The sequence below is a fragment of the Geotrypetes seraphini genome, chromosome 5 (genome assembly GCF_902459505.1).
Source record: "Geotrypetes seraphini chromosome 5, aGeoSer1.1, whole genome shotgun sequence".
Taxonomy (NCBI): Eukaryota; Metazoa; Chordata; class Amphibia; order Gymnophiona; family Dermophiidae; genus Geotrypetes; species Geotrypetes seraphini.
In genome coordinates, this window is record NC_047088.1 from 102,561,377 (window position 1) to 102,581,419 (window position 20,043).

Genomic DNA, 20,043 nt, shown 5'->3' on the forward strand with positions numbered 1-20,043 from the left:
AGAACACTTTGAAAGAAGCAGGGAAAAAAAAAAGATTGCTTTCAAGCAGCGGGCTGACATCTTTTTGCTAGCCCGCTCAGGAGAGGAGTGCGATCACCGCTCCGCCTCTCCCACGACCTAACAGGGAGAAAAAGATTTAATCTCCTCTCCCTGCTGGTAACGGGGAGGAGGTCGAGCTGGCTCGACCGACCTGCATGCCGGTCCGATGTAGTCCCTCTGTGGCGGCGTGGGCTGGCTCCCACCTTCATCTGCCTCAGCACGCCGTTGTTGCAGCTTAAATTCAACGGAGCAGGTTCGGGAGGGGGCGAAGCAGTGCTCCCACACTCCTCTCCGCTAGTGGCTGGACATGAACACAAGGAGCCGAAAGCCAGAACTCTCCCATCCACCACGAAAAGAAACAGGACCCAATTCTTCAACTCTTAACCGCCACCATAGAACTATTCAGGCATCAGGCAACGGCTCCCTCAGCTGCCATATCGGAGCAACTGTCAAACTGGAAATCGGTAGGTGAGCTCAAAAGAAGCAAACACCAACGAGACTGGAAGTCCCAAATGTAAACAGCAGAGACAGAACAAAAAACCAACAAAAAAGAAATTTAAAAGAAAAATCAACAAAGGCAAAATAAAACAAAAACAAAAGCAGGACAAGGGAGACAGCACAGAAGATGACCTAACTGGCCGCCATCTTGTTGGAATATTCATTTCTATCTCTGTCTCTACCTCTATCTTTATATTTTTATCTTTACTTTTCATAAATTGTTTCTTCAGGTACTTTAGTTAGATTGTGAGCCTTTGGGACAGTTAGGGAATTTCCAAGTACCTATCTTATTTATTTGTATTTATTGTATCTTTTAATGCATCATTTTTTGTAAACCGCTTAGAAACCTCACAGTTATTAGCGGTATATAAGAATTAAATTAAATTAAATCACCAAAGTGTGGTTGACTTATCCTGCTAGCCACAGAGAACTCCCGTTACAGGTAAGTAACTTCGCTGAATTGCACCAGCTGTTTTGTGAAAAATATTTAATTAGAACATCTCAGAAATGAAAGGACATTTTCCTTCATTTCTGGAGAAATGAAAGTGGCTTTTATGTAAGGCTTTTGTATGCAGGATTATGTTCTTTCAGTTTTATTTCTGCTCCTCCCTTCGGTACGATAATAACAGCAGGTAGCCGGGTACTGACTCGTGTTGTGCATTCAGTGTTTCAAAATCAGATTCAGCCATTAGCAGCATCAGGACATGGTGAGTATTCCAAATAGAGTACTTGTGTTGGGAGGACTGCTTCTCCACATCATATAACTTTCTCATCCACAGTAAACTTGGGCTGTGTTTCTTTTTACTATGTAAATTTTACAAACCACATTAATTGTATGTGCAGAAAGACAGCATATAAATATTAATAAACCAATTTGCCTATGCCAAATCTTTGTATATAAATGATAGCATTACTTAAAGATAGTTTTACTGGTTCTCTCGTTCGTCAATACTGAACATAAATAAAAATTTGCCACTGATTTTCTTCCCTCTTCTTTTTCTGGCTTTTACCTCTTTTTTAATGTTTTCTTTTTGTAATGTTTCTTTATGGTCCTTTGTTTTCTACTTTATATTTTCTTTCAGGTCTTTGCCTTTTCTTTCATTTTTTCTTTGGTTTTCTCATTGTATTTTTTAATGCTGTTTCCCTTTCTCTTGTCTTCTCTTTTTGATTTTTCGCTCCTTCATTTTCTTTCTCTTTTTCTGGACAAGACTCTGAGCTAGGTGGGTCCAAGGTACTGATTAAGAGCAGCTACTGCTTGCAATAACACAAATCAAAAATTTCTTTTCAGAGTTGTCTAAATAGGAGCCCTGTTTTCTAGAGAAAGCATTATATACAGGGTCCTCATGTAAACGCTTTTATTAGTTTGGACTAGAGAGTTGCGCGGGGACAGAAATCCCACCCGTCCCCACCCGTCCCCGCCAAAGTCCCACCCGTCCCCACCCATCCCCGTGAGGAATCCCACCCGTCCCCGCAAGGAATCCCCTCCGTCCCCACCCGTCCCCGCGAGGAATCCCCTCCGTCCCCGCCCGTCCCTATAAACTTCAGAAATAGTTATTTCATTTAATTATGCTACTGAATTAAAGGCTCTGGTAGAAACCCATTTACAAATAAGCAAAAAGACTTTATTAATTTGAAAATATTAATTGGGAAGAATACATACTTTGTAAACGGGTTTCTACCAGAGCCTCTAATGTTTATAAATTTTTATCAACACAACTAATATACTACTTTATCCTGAAGCAAAAAAAAAAAAAAAAGAAATAGAATTCTTTTCCTACCTTTGTTGCCTGGTTTCTGCTTTCCTCATGTTCTCATTCAGTTTCTTCCATCCACTGTCTCTCTTCCTTCTGCATCTTCCATTTGCTCTGTTACTGTGCATCTCCCTTTCTTCCCCCTTCCAAATTGGTCTGGCACCCATCTTCTTCTCTCCGCTCCCCCCATAGTCTGGCATCTGTCCTCTTCCCTGCCAGCATCTTCTCCCTACTCTCTCTTCCTCATTTCCTTTCAGTGTCCTTCTCCCCCCCATCTTCCCCATGTCCTTTCAGCGTCCTTCTCCACCCCTTTGTCTTCCCCATGTGCTTTCAGCATCCTTCTCCCCCCTCTGTCTTCCACAAGTGCTTTCAGAGTCCTTCCCCCCCCCCGCCCTTCCCATGGCCTTTCAGCGTCCTTCTCCACCCCTTTGTATTCCCCCATGTGCTTTCAGCGTCCTTCTCCCTCCTCTGTCTTCAAGTGCTTTCAGAGTCCTTCCCCCCCCCTCCTGTCTTCACCATGGCCTTTCAGCGTCCATCTCCCCCCTCCTTCTCTACCGCCCCGGGTGCAGCACAGCCGGCCAGGTCCCCTTACTTTTGTGGCACTTCCCCGACCGACCAACAACAGCCCCGGTCCGACAAACCTCCCTGCCCTTAACCGCGAATCTAAATTACCTTCTTACAGCTGCTGTAAGAAAGTAATTTAGATTCGCGGCTACAGGGCAGGGAGGATTGTCGGACCCGGGCTGTTATCGGTCGGTCGGGGAAGTGCCACAAAAGTAAGGGGACCTGGCCGGCTGTGCTGCAACCGGGGCGGGGCGGGGCGGACCGCCCCCCTCCCTTGGTAGCCACTCGAACCGCGAGGCTACTCTCCTTCTCCTTACCTGCCCTGCCTGCAGCATAGAGCCGAACGGAAGTCTTCCCGACATCAGCGCTGACGTCGGAGGGAGGGAGGGCTTTGTTTAAGCCCTCCCTCCCCTCCGACGTCAGCGCTGACGTCGGGAAGACTTCCGTTCGGCTCTGTGCTGCAGGCAGAGAAGGTAGGGAGAAGAAGAGCCGCGCGACTGAGTACATCCAGCCCCGCAGGAGCCCCGCGACCCTCGGAGGCATCCCCATGGGATCCCCGCGACCCTAGGGGGCGTCCCCACGGGATCCCTGCGACCCTAGGGGGCGTCCCCACGGGATCCCCGTGACCCGAAGGGGGAACCCGCGGGATGCCCGCGGGATTCCCGTCGTCCCCGTTCCCGTGCAGCTCTCTAGTTTGGACTACATCCAAGACTAACAAAGGCTGAGAGGTCCACAACATTGTTAATATCACTCATACTGCACTGTTCTCTCAAGCAGTAAAGCAGTCCATATCCAGAAGTTTGTTCTTGAACCAAAAGCTTTACTGAAATAAAAATCTTTAAGCAACTGGGAGAATTACATCAGTGGCATAGTATAGGCGAAGGCATAAAGCAACAGCGTTTATAGTTACTAGTCCATAGACTCTCCTTTCCTTATTCCGCCTTTCTTCCTACTAGACTAGTAGAATAGGATAAAACAATTCAGTTGATTATCACTTGCAATCTCTTAGGGCTAGATTCACTAAGCCCACCGATCAAATTCCGACCACTTAGCGACCCCTTTGCATCCCGATTCACTAACCTCTGTCCCGATCACCCTCCGATCCGGCGCATGCAAATGAGGGGGGTACAGCATTCAAATGTAGGTAGGCAGCAATTCACTAACAAAAAACCTGCAACACTGACTGGGCTGGCCAATCACAAACAAGTGACTGCTGGGGACCAGTCGTTCACTGCTTTCCGACTGCATCTCCTGCTCCTTGCCCCGACTCTCTGCAACAATTTTCTTCTGCCACCCTGCTCTGCCCCGAATCTCCTGCCTCTCTGCCTTGTGCCAAACCTAAAAGAGGTGCAGACTGTGGTAAGAATGTGATGTGTTGATCCAGATCTAATTGCTGAGAGAGCCCCTCCCCCATGCGCTGCCCTGGCCTTCCCACGCAGTGCAAGCCTGTGGTTTTAGCCAGTGCGTTTAAAGTGGGCTAGTTAAAAATTTTTTTAAAAAAAGTCACTGCTCTATGACGCATGCGCAGACCATCTACAGATAGTCTGCGCATGCGTCGGGATCGCTACATTGCAATCCCAGCGGTCGGTTGGAGGCGTGATTCCAATCACCCTCATTTGCATGAGGGCGATTCGTGAATCAGCCCCCCGGACACAGATCGGATCCCTCAAGGATTAGATCCGATCCATGCCCTTAGTGGCTTTGTCCTGGTCATGGGTGAATTCCTTTGCAGGCAGCTCCTCCAAGTCTTTTCTGCACCCTGTTCACATACTGTGTGGAAGAAATTCCTGCTGCAAATAAGTTTGTGTTTTGTTCTTTTTTCCTTTGCTTTGAGTTTTGTTAGGACTGATGTCATGTAGCTATTAAGCTGTGGAAACATTTTTGAAAGTTATTATGCTACTTATCCGATCGATATTTTTACTCAAGTAAAGAATTTATATAGAGTGGAGTTTTTCTAGACAGGATGTGTCCGCATCTTCAAACTATTTTTTGAAGTTGTTTTGTCCAGAGGACTAAGTTTTGGTTGTTTTGTTTTTTTTTACTAAATCCAAAGTGACACTGAGGTCTTTTCTCCACTTTTTAGGCCAAATCTATTGTATTCTTTCTCATTGTTATGTTTTCCTTGAATGCACTATAATGCACAAAAGAATATGCGACGATTGCAACTAATGCAAAACACTGCGGCCAAACTAATCTTCGGTCTAAAGAAGTTCGATCACGTGACGCCATACTTCAAACAGCTATACTGGTTGCCGATGGAAGCTCGTGTAAAGTTTTAAGTTTGCCTGCCTCTGTTTTAAAGTTTTCTACGGTCTAACCCCTAAATACATCACTGACCTATTCTCCTTCTCAGCCAACAAACACAAGAGAAGCTCCCACTCGCACTTCATTTCTCCCCCGGTTAGAGGATGCAAACTAATAAAACACCATGAGCATCTTCTCTCACATCAGGCTGCTCTATGGGGTAAAGACCTAGAACAACTCCTATTGCCCACCACTTATGAGATATTCAGGAAACGCCTCAAAACCCACCTATTCCCGAAAGACCTAGACAGCTGACCCACTTCCCTCTTTCCCCTCTCCTGTCCTTTCTCCCAATTGTTCCCCACATCCCTTAAGTTAATTCAACTTGTACGTCAACTCAACTTGTACCCCAATAATCTTTTGTAAACTGCATAGAACTTAATGGTATTGCGGTATATAAACTGTTATTATTATTATTATTATATTGTTATAGTTTTTGTAGCCCATTTATGGCTGTGGTCTGAAACTTGCGGCTCATCAGGTACTATTTTGCAGCCCATGGGTTATACTAGTGCTGCCCGATTCAGGAAAAAAAATTTCGATTTGATTCGATTCAGCCTACTGAATTGGTTTTTCGATTCAATTTTCCTACCAATTGGGTGATTTTTTCAAACATCCTGGTGGGTTTATTTTATAGCCTCTTCACCCCCTTTGCCTTCTCCTAACCACACTGGCACTGTGGTGTAAACAAAATAAACAAACAAAAAAGACTTTTCCTCTCTGTTAAATCCTAGCTCATGTTTGCGGTCTAACACCAGCTCTGGCAGGATACATGTTTCAAATCTGACATATTGTAATCACAAAACAGAAAATAAAAATTAGTTTTTCTACCTTTTGTTGTCTGGTCATTATTCAAATCTTGTCGGTCCCAGGCTCTAGTTGTCTTCTGATAACTTGCTTGCCAGGGTCTCCTTCTTTCTTCTTTCTCCGTGCCATCTCTGTCCTCCCCTTCCGTTTCCCTTCCCTCCTCCAAAGGTCTGGCATCTTTCTTTTTTTTTCGTCTCCATCCACAGATCCACTTTTTCTTAACTACCCTTTCATCCAGCATTTCTCCCTCCTTCCCCACCACCCCAGGGTCCACCATCTCTCCCTTTCTTTTCCCACCTACCCTCCTATCCAGTATCTCTATCCCCCCTCCACATCATCCCTTGTGTCCAACTTCTCTCCGTTTCTGTTCCTTCCCTCCCTAAATCCCATTGTGCATCATTTCTCTCCCTCTCCTCTATTTTTAGACCCATTATTTCTTCCCCCCCCCCCAAAAGTCCGGCATATGCACATCTCTTTGAACCCCCCTTCCCTCCCTCCGTGTACTTCTGCACCAGGGCCCCCCTCCCCTGAATGTTTGTCCCCCATGAAGGCCTGTACCTCCCCCCTGAAGGCCTGTCCCCCCATCCCTAAAGGCCTGTCCCCCCCTTGAAAGCCTCCGACGTCAGAGGAGGGGGCGGGACCGCAGCAGAGGAAACAGCTCAAAGCACTGCAGTGCAAAGAGCTGTAGCTGGCGATCTTCGGCTGAAGGTATAAGATAAACGGTTTGGGAAGGCCAGGGGGAACACGGAGGCCTTCCCGGGGGGGGGGGCGCAGTCTTTCGGGGAGGCCAGGAGGGAAGCCCGACGCAGCACTTCCCGAATGACCCTCCCTCCTCACCCGCTCCTGTTTAGGGGGCGAGGGGAGAGGGTCCGAATCGGGAAGCCGATTTTTTTAAAATTTAAATCGATTCGAATCAATTCACCCGAAGTGAATCGGTGAACCGATTCGAATCGTGAATCAGGCAGCACTAGTCTGTATTAGTGTTGCTCACTCTTTGCAGCGTCCTCCGGCTTCCCCCCTGGCCTCCCGCTCTTACCTTCAGATAATTAACACAACCTGCAGAGAGGATTACCGATACTGTAGCAATCCTTGCAGGCTGGCGTTGTCCTCAGCAGCACGTTCGCTCTGCTGCGATCCTGCCCCTGACGATTTCAGCCTGCAAGGAACGCTACAGCACCAGCGATCATCTCTGCAGGCTGTAGTAATTAGCTGAAACTAAGACTGGGAGGCCAAGGACACTACAGAGACGGGGGGGAACATGCAGGCCTTCGAGGCGGGGAAGATTTATTAACTATAAAGAATTTTACCTCATGCAAAATTGTCATTTCTTTAATAAGACATTATCTATTTTTTTCTGCGGCCCTCCAAGTACCTACAAATCCAAAATGTGGCCAAGCAAAGGGTTTGAGTTTAAGACCACTGATCTAGAGGTAGCTTTGGTTTCGTCAGCTTCACTGGGTATTCCAGAATCATAAACTGAAAGCTTGGACCTGGGCCCCTTGCTGTTACCATATATACTCGAATATAAATCAAGATTTTGGGGCCAAAAAAATGGCCCAAAAATGGGGGTCTCGGTTTATATTCGAGTATATATGTGGGCCTGCAAGAACTCACGGAAGCCAATTAGCTAGCGCTTCTGTGTGCAATTCTGTGTGCAATCTGGAGGCCACATTACAGTAAAGATGTGCGCAGAATTGAATCGGTTCAGCGGACGGCCACCAGGATGATCTCGGGGCTCAAGGGTCTCTCATACGAAGAGAGACTGAACAAATTTCAGCTCTACACTCTCGAGGAACGTAGGGAGAGGGGAGACATGATCGAAACATTTAAGTACCTCACGGGACGTGTCGAAGTGGAAGATGATATTTTCTTTCTCAAGGGACCCTCGGCCATAAGAGGGCACCCGCTCAAACTCAGAGGTGGAAAATTTCATGGCAACACCAGAAAGTATTTCTTCACAGTGAGAGTGGTTGATTATTGGAACAAGCTTCCAGTGCAGGTGATTGAGGCAGACAGCGTGCCAGACTAAGAATAAATGGGATACCCATGTGGGATCCCTACGAGGGTCAAGTTAAGGAAATTGTGTCATTAGGGCATAGACAGGGGGTAGGTAAGCAGAGTGGGCAGACTTGATGTGCTGTAGGCCTTTTCTGCTGTCATCTTCTATGTTTCTATGTTTTTATGAGCGAAGGAAGGTCGATTCTACTACGATTCACTACTGGACCATCAGGAAGAGGGAGAGGAAAAGCTCAATTGTCTGCAAGGGGCTTTGGTGAAGAGCTAGAAGAGATAGGGCCTAGTATCTGAATTTAGGCAGGAGTAGGAGAATTATCTTTTTCTAGTACTGCTTAGAAAGATATTAAGGGTCCATGGTTTTAGATTATATCTTGTCAGTGAACTAACTGAATCCATTTGATTTTTCAAAGCAAATCACAAATGTGTTAAACTAGCCAATAAAAGGTTATTACTACATGTTCAATGACCTTTATTTTTGCAAGAACAAGGAATAAAAACAACCCAACCTTCTTTCACAGTCATGATATCTGTCCAACTTTCTTCTTAGTCAGCTACAGTATTGTCACTATCTCTGCATTGTCTGTTTTTGCTTGAAGACTCTATATATCTGGAAGGGACTTCAGAAAATGCGTCAACAACAGAGATTTCAGAGGAAGAAACTGGCACAGGTATGAATTTAATGGCAGTTTTTCTTAAGCAAAGCCACAGGACATTAACATTTGATTCTGACCTTGGAAAATTCCAGTAAGTCTTTCACTATAATACACATGGGATTTTAAGTTGCAATTAGGTATCAAATGAGTAATATGATCATACTGGGAAACTCCTGAAATCAAATGTGCAGTAGCATTCTATGCTATTTATTTATTTTAAAATTTATACACCAAACCTAGGTGGTATCCAAAAGAACATACTTAAGATAATAAAAACAAACAATACATAATACACATATTAACAGCTTTGAACACATACCCCCTCTTTTATGAACGGACTAGTCATTAAGCCCGTTACATTAACGGGTGCTAGAATACTGTTCACCCTCTATGTTGCCCCTTCCATTCACTGCCCTCTCTTCTCTTTCCATCCAGTGTGCGCCCCCTCTCTCTCTGTCCCATATGGCCTCTCTCCATCTCCTCTTTCCTTTTCCCTTGGTCTGGCATACCTTCCTCCTTCCCTCCATGCCCTGCCTTATGTTCTTCCCTCCAAGCCATTCTCTCCCCCTCTGCTCACTTTCCTCCTTCAACTACTTCATCGGGCAACAGCAGCATTCACAATTCATTGCTGTTGCTGGCTTCAGGTCTTCCTCTCTGGCGGGTCCTGTGTTCATGAAGTAGGCAGGACCCGCTAGAGAGGAAGGCCTGAAGCCGCAACAGCAGCGAATTGTAAACGCTGCTGCTGTCTGAAGCACCCGAGGCAGACGGTTCTCTCCCCTCCTAGCCCAACCCCCGCTGACTTTGCGACCCTCCCGGCGAGATGACTTTAATAGCAAACCTCGCAGCACGCTAAACAGGCTGGTTCGCGTCTTTCTTCTGCCGTTGAGTCTATCTGTCGCGTCATTGATGACATCATTAGTGACGCGGCAGAGGGACTCAACTGCAGGAGAAAGTCGCGAACCAGCCTGTTTAACGTGCTGCGATTGCCAACGCTGGAGGGAGGTTTGTGTAGAAGCGATATGTGTCTTCTATGTGTCTCTTCCCCTGCAGTACCTTTGCAGCACTTTGCTGCGGCGCATCCTCCCATCCTGAGTCTGTTTCTCCCGCTTTGTGTAGCCGCCGCATATGCACTCTGGCCACGGACCTACGGATCAGGGAAGACAGATCACGCAGGTCTGAGTGCGCATGCGTGGCTAGCTTTTTATTATATAGGATAGCACGGGTTTTAGCGCTGGCAGCAGTGATAACTGCTCCGACGCTCATAGAATTCCTATGAGCGTCGGAGCAGTTACCGCCACTGCCGGTGCTAAAGCCCACGCTATGCATTCGTAAAAGAGGGGGATACTTTGGTAACCCTAAATGTAAAATATTACTGTAATCAAATTCATGAACTACTGCCTAAAAATTACTGTTGCTTATAAAATCATGTAAATTTCTCAAAATTTTCAATTTGTAAAAGACAAGCACAATTTTCATTCACATGAGAATGTATAGATAATGAAGAATCCAAAATCACACCTAAATCTGTGGAGGGACATAATAAAAAAAACGTCTAAGTCCCCTTTTGGCCTAAGGCCCTAAACTTTGAAAGTAGAAGCAGGGAAAATGTCCATTATCAAAAAAAACATCCAAAAGGAGGGTTGTTTTTTTTTTTTTTATATAATGGCCTGCCTCTACGTTCAGCTGTTTAAATGCCCAGACGACCACTACGTCTAAACTTACACCATATCATCAATCTAAAACAAGCCTAAGTCTCAAACGCCCAAAACAAGGGCTTTTAGGCGAAGGAGGAGCCAGTCCTTTGCCTAAAAGCTGAATTCTGTAACAGGTGTCTGTCAAAAACAACACTGGTTACAGAATCCACCCCCACCCCTGACAACATCGGGGCAGGAAGGAGCCCAAGCCCTCCTGCCCTGGTGAGCCACGATCCCCCCCTCCCCCCACAATGATCAGGACAAGAGGGAGCCCAAGGCCTCCTGCCCCGGCAAGCCACAACTCCCCACCCACCAATTACGGTGGGGCCAGGAGGGAGCCCAAACCCTCCTGGCCAGGCGAACCCCCCATCCCCACTAAGATACGGGCACGAGGGATCCTAGGCCCTCCTGCCCTCAACACACCCCTCTCCCACGATCGCCCTCTGCCGACCCGTGAGACCCCCCCTACCCCCAATCCCTCTCCCCGTACCTGTAGAAGTTGGCCAGACAGATGGGTACTAAGCCCATCCGGCAGGCCAGCCATCCCTCGAATTGGCCCAGTAGCCTTAGGCCCCATTTGTAGGCAGGGTTTGAGCCACCTGGGCCAATCAGGCCCTAAGGCCAGCCATTAGAGGGGGGTGGGGGTTCACCTGGTCAGGAGGGCTTGGGCTCCCTCCTGGCCCAATTGTAATCAGCGGGAGGTTGTGGCTCACCGAGGCAGGAGGGCTTGGGCTCCCTTTTGCCCCGATTGTTGGGGGGGTTGCGGTTCTCTGGGGCAGGAAGGCTTGGGATCCCTCTTGCCCCGATCTTGTCGGGGGGGGGTGATGATGCATCGCAGCAGGAGAGATTGGCTATCTACCCTGCTGCGATGTGATCACCCCTCTACCCGAACTGTCACAAACCGCGGCAGGAGAGATTGGGCATCTCTCTTTCCGCGGGTCGCAGCAGTTCGGGTAGAGGGGTGATCGCATCGCAACAGGGGAGATGAGCTATCTCTCCCGCCGCGATGGCTATGGTAGGGGGGTGGGTAGATTGCCAGCCTGCTGAGCTGATCGCACCAGCCACCATCAGCTCAGTGGGCCCGTTTTCGGCACTTATACATGTTTTGACTTAGTCTAAGTCAAAACGTATAAGTGCCGACTAGGCAACCTATCAAAAGGTTTGGTTATACCTGCTGTATGCCTAGGTGCAGATGGGTCCACCTCCTGCCCTTTCCCCTCCTCTAAAAACGCCTCTTTTCGCTCTATGTGTTTAGAGGCAGGGGAAAGGCCTAAGCTGATTTTAGATATATCTATTACCAGCTTTGGTTATGCAGGTAATCAGGCTTTTTGATCATCCAAGTACCCATTTAGACCACTTTTTAGACTTTTTTTTTTATTTTGAGCCCCACGTGAGCGGACTGCTGGGCATGATGGACCACTGGTCTGACCCAGCAGTGGCAATTCTTATGTTCTTAACGTCCCAGACAATAGGAATATTCACATTGCCACAAGTGAAATATTCAGGGAACTGTTTTAAAGAACAAAATTTGTGTTTTAGCCATATTCAACCACAACCTAAATGCTGTTAACCACGAATTAATCATATTCATAAATAATTGCAGAAAATCAAGTTTCTTTAACAGAATTGAATGTTGTCTGCATATAGATAATAACACACTCCTAAAAAACTAAGGACTTCACATAAAGGGGCAATATAGATGTTAAATAGGTGTGCAGAAAGGACAGATCCGTCGGCAATCGACTTCCAAGCAGAATATTCAGTCTAATTTATATATATATATATATATATATATATATATATATATATATATATACAGGGTAGATATGGTGTCCCAAGTCACCTTCCCCATAGCAAATCCTTAGCACACAGACCCCACTACCTTAGACCTCTCCCCACCATCACCCCCCTCACCCACACCCAAAAACCTCAAAATCGCACTAGCAAATGCAAGGTCCGTAAACAACAAAGACATTATACTAAACTAGTCTTTAAGCCTGTTACATTAACGGGTGCTAGAGTAGATGTCTGTCTGTCTGGGTATTTTTTTTCTTTGTCTCTCTCTCCTTGCATGCTGCCTGTCTGTCATTTTTTCTGTCTGTGAATCTCCCTGTGCCTCCTTCCTATGTCCTTAGTGCCCCTTCCTATGTCCATAGTGCACCCAGTGCCCCTTTCTATGTCCTTAGTGCCCCCTGAGCCTCCTTCCTCCCCCCCTCCGATGTCAGCCTGCCTTCCATTGAAACCCCCCCCCCACCCCCTCCGTTGCCTCCCATCCCCCTTCCATTGAAACCTCCCCATGCCAGCCTGCCTGCCTCCCATCCCCCTGAGCAGCATATTTCCATGGAACCCCCCCCCCCGATGCCATCCTGCGTGCCTGCCTTCCATTGAACCCCCCACCCCCTCTCCAATGCCAGCCTGCCTGCCTCTCATCCCCCTTCCACCGAAATCCCCCCTGATGGCAGTCTGCCTGCCTGCCTCCCATCCACCTGAGCAGCATGTTTCCATGGAACCCCCCCTGATGCCATCCTGCCTGTCTGCCTTCCATTGAACCCCCCACCCCCCCTCCGATGCCAGCTTGCCTGCCTCCCATTCCCCTTCCACTGAACCCCCCCCCCCCAATGCCTGCCTGCCTCCCATCCCCCTGAGCAGCATGTTTTCATGGAATCCTCCATGCCATCCTGCCTTCCATTGAACCCCCATCCCTCCTCCAATGCCTGCCTGCCTCCCATTCCCCTTCCACTGAACACCCCCCCGATGCCTGCCTGACCCCATCCCCCTGAGCAGCATGTTTTTAACCCCCCCTGTGCCGACCCTAGGAACACCACTAACATGCCGCGACTCCCCCTTCCCCCCAACCTTAAACACACCACTAACACGCCGCGACTCCCCCCCCCCCCCCGCCGACCTTACCCGGCACAACAGAAACCCCCGTTGACCCTCCCACCGCTACACGGCTGACAAATCCGGCAGCAGGAGAAGCGTCCCAGGCACACTAAACACTGCTTCGGGTCTTCTACTGGCCTAATTTCCTCTGCCGCTTCCCTGATGCGCGCTTAACATTTTATTATTATAGATGATCTCCTCACAGACAATAACTGGGATATCTTCCTAATTACCGAAACCTGGCTTAAAAACAATGATTGAGCTACCTTATGCTTTTGCCACCAGGATACCAAGCGCTAGCCCGATTCTATTCAACTTATTCATAAGAGATATGACGGAAGGACTTAGAGGAAGGGTATCACTGTTCGTCGACGACGCCAAACTTTGCAACATAGTAGGTAGTGGCTTATCACCTGATAATATGACACATGACCTACTGCTGCTGGAACAATGGTCAAAAACTTGGCAGCTAGGCTTCAATGCTAAAAAATGCAAGATAATGCACTTGGGCAGGAGAAACCCACGTAGAACTTATGTACTAAATGGTGAAACCTTGGTTAGGACCACGGCGGAACGCGATCTAGGAGTGATCATTAGCGAGGACATGAAGGTTGCCAATCAAGTGGAGAAGGCTTCCTCCAGGGCAAGACAAATGATGGGGTGTATCCGTAGAGGTTTCGTCAGCAGGAGACCTGAAGTTATGATGCCGTTGTACAGAGCCATGGTGAGGCCTCACTTAGAGTACTGTGTTCAGTTTTGGAGCCCACACTACCGAAAGGACGTGCTGAGGATTGAGTCGGTTCAGCGAACGGCCACCAGGATGGTCATGGGGCTCAAGGATCTCACGTATGAAGAAAGATTAAAGAAGTTGCGGCTGTACTCACTTGAGGAAAGAAGAGAACGGGGAGATATGATTGAAACGTATAAGTACATCACGGGACGCATCGAGTAGGAAGATGATATATTCTGGCTCATGGGACCCTCAACCACCAGAGGGCATCCGCTGAAAATCAGGGGAGGGAAATTTCATGGCGATCCCAGGAAGTAGAAACATAGAAACATAGAAAGATGACGGCAGAAAAGGGCCAAGGCCCATCAAGTCTGCCCACTATAGACCCTCCCCTTAAGATTAGCTAGTGTTATGCCCTGACCTTCTTAGGGATCCCACATGGGCGTCCTACATGGTACTTCTTCACCGAAAGAGTGGTGGATCATTGGAACAGACTCCCACCCCAGGTGATAAAGGCCAGCAGCGTGACGGATTTAAAAAAAAAATGGGATACTCATGTGGGATCTTTAAGGGAGTAAATTCAGGAGGGGGGGATACTTGGAATGGGCAGACTTGGTGGGCTATAGCCCTTTTCTGCCGCTTTTTTCTATGTTTCTATGTTTCTAGCTTGCTCACACACAGAGACTAGAAGTGGAGGTGTAACCACCATGATTAAGTCCAGCTGCAACCCATGACTGATAAATACATCTTCTTGGTGGGTCACAACAGAGATCTAACCTTGATATACAAAGCACCACACTCTTCAATGGCCATCCTAGATGACCTACTATCCATCTTTAGCAAACTGGTTATTACATACACCAAGTCATCATACATGGAGACTTTTAACTTCGCAAGCTACCCAAACAAGACTGGATCCCCAGCAGACATTATCTCACTCTCAGACCTAGGCTTCCAGCAAATGGTCCCCCTCACCAACCCACTCAGCGGGCCACATCCTAGACCTAATCTTCATTCAAAAAGATACACCGCTCACCACAGGAACCCCTGGCTGTACCAACAAACCAATACCTTGAACGGATTACCATTTGATCACATTCAACCACACCTATGCAACGAATTAACCATCAATCAGAAAGCAAACCAACATAAGACATACAACAATGATGCTATCAACTTAGAGGACCTCTTCACAGGCCTTTCAAACCTAATGGGAACATTAAAACCAAATTCTGAATCTGTTGACAAAGCTGCTGTAGACTGGCACACTGAGGTAAAAACCCTATTTGAAGGGCTAGCGCCAGTCAAAGAGATCAAATACTATCCCCACAAATACTCCTCCCTCTGATTTACTGATGACTTAAGAACCAAAAAAAAAGAACTAAGGAAAGTGGAAAGGAAATGGTACGAATCCAGGCTACACAGTGAAAGGTCCAAATAGAAGGAACTGTGTGAAAAATATAAAAAGCCACCCTAGAGGCTAAAAAGATATACTACTCCCAATAAGTATTAAAGACCCCCAATAGATCAACAAGCCTTTTTAAACTAACAAAAAAGATACATACAACTTCACAAGGAGACAATCAATGCCTTAACACCAAAATCAACAGCGAAACACTCTCAGACTACTATGCTGACAAAGTAGACAAAATACAGTCACACCTCAACTCATCATTCCCCCCACCAACTCAGACAAGATAATTAAAACTACAACTCAACTACAACTCACTTCGAGACAGTCTCCCATGATGACATCATCAAAATACTAGATACTATTCACCCTTCTGGCTCCATCCTAGACCACTTTCTGTCACACCGCCTAGTGCCTGTGAAAGATGCCTTTCTAGACTCCATCCTTCCTCTCATCAACACCTCTTACAAATAGGCTTTGTGCTCACTAGAGAATGACATGGGGACAAATTTTTCTCCATCCCCCACAGGAACTCATTTTTCCATCTCATCCCTGCGAGTTCTTTTCCTGTCCCTGCTCCATCCTTGCAAGTTCTATCCTCATCTGCACAAGCCTCAAACACTAATATCATAAGTGTTCGAAGCTTGTGAGATTAAGGCAGAGCAATGGGGCAAGGATGGGGACAGGATGGGGAAATTGAGTTCCTACGTGGACAAATTTGTCCCCGTGTCATTCTCTAGTGTCCACAAACTGGAATTCGGTGGCATCAGACTAATCTTGAATAAATCTACTCTCGATCCTAACATGCCCAGCAACTTTAGACCTGTCTCCAATCTACCCTTGGTCTCCAAGATCTTGGAAAAAAGCTGTACTAAACCAAGTATACTCCTTGATCGATAAACAAAGAGCCCTATCCACCTTCCAATCGGGATTCAGGAAATTCCACAGTACTGAAACTGTTCTTGACATCATTGATGACTGCTGGAAAGTCATGGATAAGAATAATGATGCCCTTCTGATCTCCAGCTATTGATGTTTTTTCAATTGCGCAGAGTTTTCTACTTGGACCAGTCCATCCCCATATGTGACCATCCTTAGGTTTTAGAATTTGATCCACGTTTTTGCATTAGGACTTTAAGGGACCCCCTGAGAAAAGACAGGGTTGTCGAAACACGGACCGTGTTGGGTCCTTAGTCCCCATTTTTTGGGTCCTTGACATCTCGTCAGGTGATTAATTGACTGTGTTTTCAATAAAGACCTGCATCTTGGACATTGTCGTCTCCACAGTGTTTTTGTTCCTGTCTTGGTTGGCCTTCAGGTCTGTGGAGTATTAAGGGTCAATTTTGTTTGTTTGCTTCTTCATCAAGGATGATATGATTGATTTTACCATGTCATGCTTTTTATCTTCTTTATATTAAGATGCAAATTGCAAACCCATTTTGAGATTATGATCTTTGATCTTGATATGCAGGTGTTTCAGATCATCTTCACTTTCAGCTAGTAACATATAGTACTGTATCATCAGTGTAACAAAAGTTGGAGTCTTCCACCAACTTTCACACCTTCATCATATAGCGTGGCTTCTCTGATTATTTGTTCTGTGTATAAACTGAAAACATGTGAGAAAAAGGAAAGGGATTTACTGCTTTCTGTGGTTACAATCAAAGCGGTTTATGTATTATACACAGGTACTTATTTTGTGTCTGAGGCAATGGAGGGTTAAATGACTTGCCCAGCGTCACAAGGAGCTGCAGTGAGAATTGAAGCAAGTTCCTCAGGTTTTGCTACTACTAATATTATTACTAATCATTTCTGTAGTATTACTAGACATATACAGTGCTGCACATATTATATGCAGATACTTTTTCTGTCCCTGGTGGGCTCACAATCTTTTTTGTACCTGGGACAGTGGAGGGTTAAGTAGCTTGTTCAGGATCAGAAGGAGCTGCAGTGGGAATTGAGCCCAGTTCCCCAAGATATCAGTCCGTTGCACTAACCATTATGCTAGTCCTCCACTCCCATTTAATAAACATAATAATAAACATTGTCTGTCTGGGAATTATGATGAAGAATCTCATTTTAAAGGATATCTTATTAAAAATTACAATGCTAATCAGGATGTCACCTCTGTCGAACAACACTTTGGAAAAACTAATCACTGCACCAATGATTTTATGGTAAGAATACTAAAAGGAAATTTTAAGACAATCCAAGAACGTAAGACCTTTGAAATTAAAATGATGGAATATTTTGATACCTACCAGACAGGACTTAACAAAGACCTTGGATTTCTTTCACACTACAAAGAAATTAAACTGCTTTGTCGCCTCTGTCTCCTAGTTACCCACCCACTCACCCCTCCTTCTTTCTGTGAAACTATCACTGGAATGCTTTCATGTTTCCTTATATGTATTAATATTTGACTACATTTTCTTATTTCTGATATGAGGAAGGAGGGGTTACATTCGAAAACTAATTATAAAATGCATTAAGTTAGTCCAATAAAAAGGTATACTTTATTTCCTTTATGTCCTTATTTTATTTCTATACATTACCTTGAAAAGTGGTCTAACACAGCCAGCATACCATTTCACATCTGCTTTTAGACTAATAATACTTTCATTGGGCAAATTCTGTTTTCCCATGTTGTTTGAACAGTTGCTTCTTGATCAGTGTGAAGGCTGTGTATGAGAACTATCAGAAGATGTTCTGATATACCCATTCTTTGTAGTGGCCCAGAGTTTTCATGATTTCTGTAGTCAAAGGCCTTGATAGAATTAATGGAAAACATCTAGATATCCTTTTGGTATTCTTTTGTCATTTCAAGGATCCACCTCGCATCTAAAATTATATTTCTTGTTCCTTGCCCTTTTCTGAACACTGCTTAAACTTTGGGCAGTTTTCATTCCAGGTATGGGTTGGGCTCTACTGAATATCTTGAGTAGAATCTCATATGTATGTGGAATCAGAGCAATTGTATGATAAATTCCACAGTCAGTTGGATCATCTTTCTTCACTAATGATAGGAACACATATCTCCAATCAGTCAACCATGATGTTATCTTCCAAATTTCCTAGCAAAGCCTTGTATTATAACAGATGTGTCTGACTACTGTTACAGCACTGAAACTCTACTAGGATCCCTCATGGACACTGCTAGACAACACCTCAGCACAGGCAAAAAAATGCTAATTATTCAACTAGATCTCACCACAGCTTTTGACCTAGTAGACCAAGATATCCTACTACAAATATTAGACTCGATAGGAATTACAGGCAAGGTACTATCAGAGTGTAAAGGATTCCTACAATCCAGAACTTACAGAGTAAAGACAAACAATGAAAAATCAGAACCATGGTCCAATCCCTATGGCGTGCCCAAGGATCACATCTATCCCTCACATTATTCCTATACATTGCTTCCCTCGCCACCTGCCTAGATAAACTAGGCTGACCTCCTACAACTACGCAGACGACATTACCATCCTCCTTCCTTTTGACCAACCAGCGCCCTCCATGACAGACAAGCTGCACAGAACACTAGAAACAGTAGCAACATGGATGAAAGAGTACAAACAAACTAAATTCTGACAAAACAAAATTTATCCTCCTCGAAAATAGCAAAACCCCAACCATAACAAACCTAGTAATAAACTCTATCACATACCCCATTTAACCCACTCCAAAACTTCTGGAAATGCTGATAGACAGAGGCTGAACCATGCAACTACAAATCAATAAAACAATACAAAAATCATTCACAGTCATGAGAAATCTAAGACAAGTTTGAAAATTCTTTGACAAAAATCAATTCCAGCTAGTGGTCCAATCCCTAGTCCTTGGTCTACTAGATTCTAGACTACTGCAACATCCTCTATCTCCCCTACCATGCAACCATGATATAACAACTACAAACAATACAAAACACAGCTATAACACTTATCTACTCATTGAGGAAATACGACCACATCACAGTATCATACCTCGATTCACACTGGCTCCAAATACAAGCAAGAATACATTTCAAATTCTACTGCCCACTATTCAAAGACATAAACGGAGACAGCCCAGCTAGCTAGCCGCGTTTAGCTGCGGGTAAACCGCCAAAATGGGGAAGAAAAAATAGTGGCCTCTGCGGGACGGAGACAAGGCCATTCACTGCCCCGTGGAGCGGTGAATGGACTTATCCCCGCAGTGAGGCAATCAAGATCACGCGGTCCCCATCTCCCTCCCTCTACCTCACCTTTGAATTGGAAGAGCACCGCCGGTTAAATTTCTGCCGGTCAGCGCAAAGAAAAAAAAAAAGCCTCTCCTTTTCCCCTGCTCCTTCCGCCATGCTGCAGCTACTAAAGCCGACAGGAAGTCTATCCGACGTCAATTCTGACGTCGGAGAGGACGTTCTGGGCTAGTCAATCGCTGCCTGGTTGGCCCAGAACGTCCTCTCCGACTTCAGAATTGAGTCGGAAAGAAGACTTCCGGCTTTAGCAGCTGCAGCATGGCGATAAGAGAAGGGGAAAAAGATGGAGGCTTTTTTTTTTTTTTGAGCGGCAGGGAGGCAGCAGGCTGGCTTTGGCTAGGGAGAGAGAAAGGTAGACAGGCACAGGCAGGCAGGCAGGCTTCAGGGTTGGAGGTGGGACAAAGTGTGGAAGGCAGTGAGAGGGACATAGGAAGGAGGCACTATGGACACTAAAGA

General features: G+C 45.8%; 1 protein-coding gene across 11 annotated transcripts in view; it reads left to right on the forward strand.

Annotated features, from left to right (window-relative positions):
- The window catches only part of URGCP (upregulator of cell proliferation), a 148,132-nt gene that overhangs the window by 69,763 nt on the left and 58,326 nt on the right, over positions 1-20,043 (forward strand). For 3 of the 11 annotated variants that reach the window (XM_033945900.1, XM_033945902.1, XM_033945901.1), the window contains one exon: positions 8,576-8,647. The exons of 6 other annotated variants lie outside the window; for them this stretch is intronic. In XM_033945900.1, coding sequence (XP_033801791.1) covers positions 8,576-8,647 — 72 coding nt within the window. Of the gene's footprint in view, positions 1-1,154; positions 1,245-8,575; positions 8,648-20,043 lie in introns of those variants that run through there. 2 more of the 11 variants (XM_033945908.1, XM_033945910.1) reach the window with 1 other exon arrangement.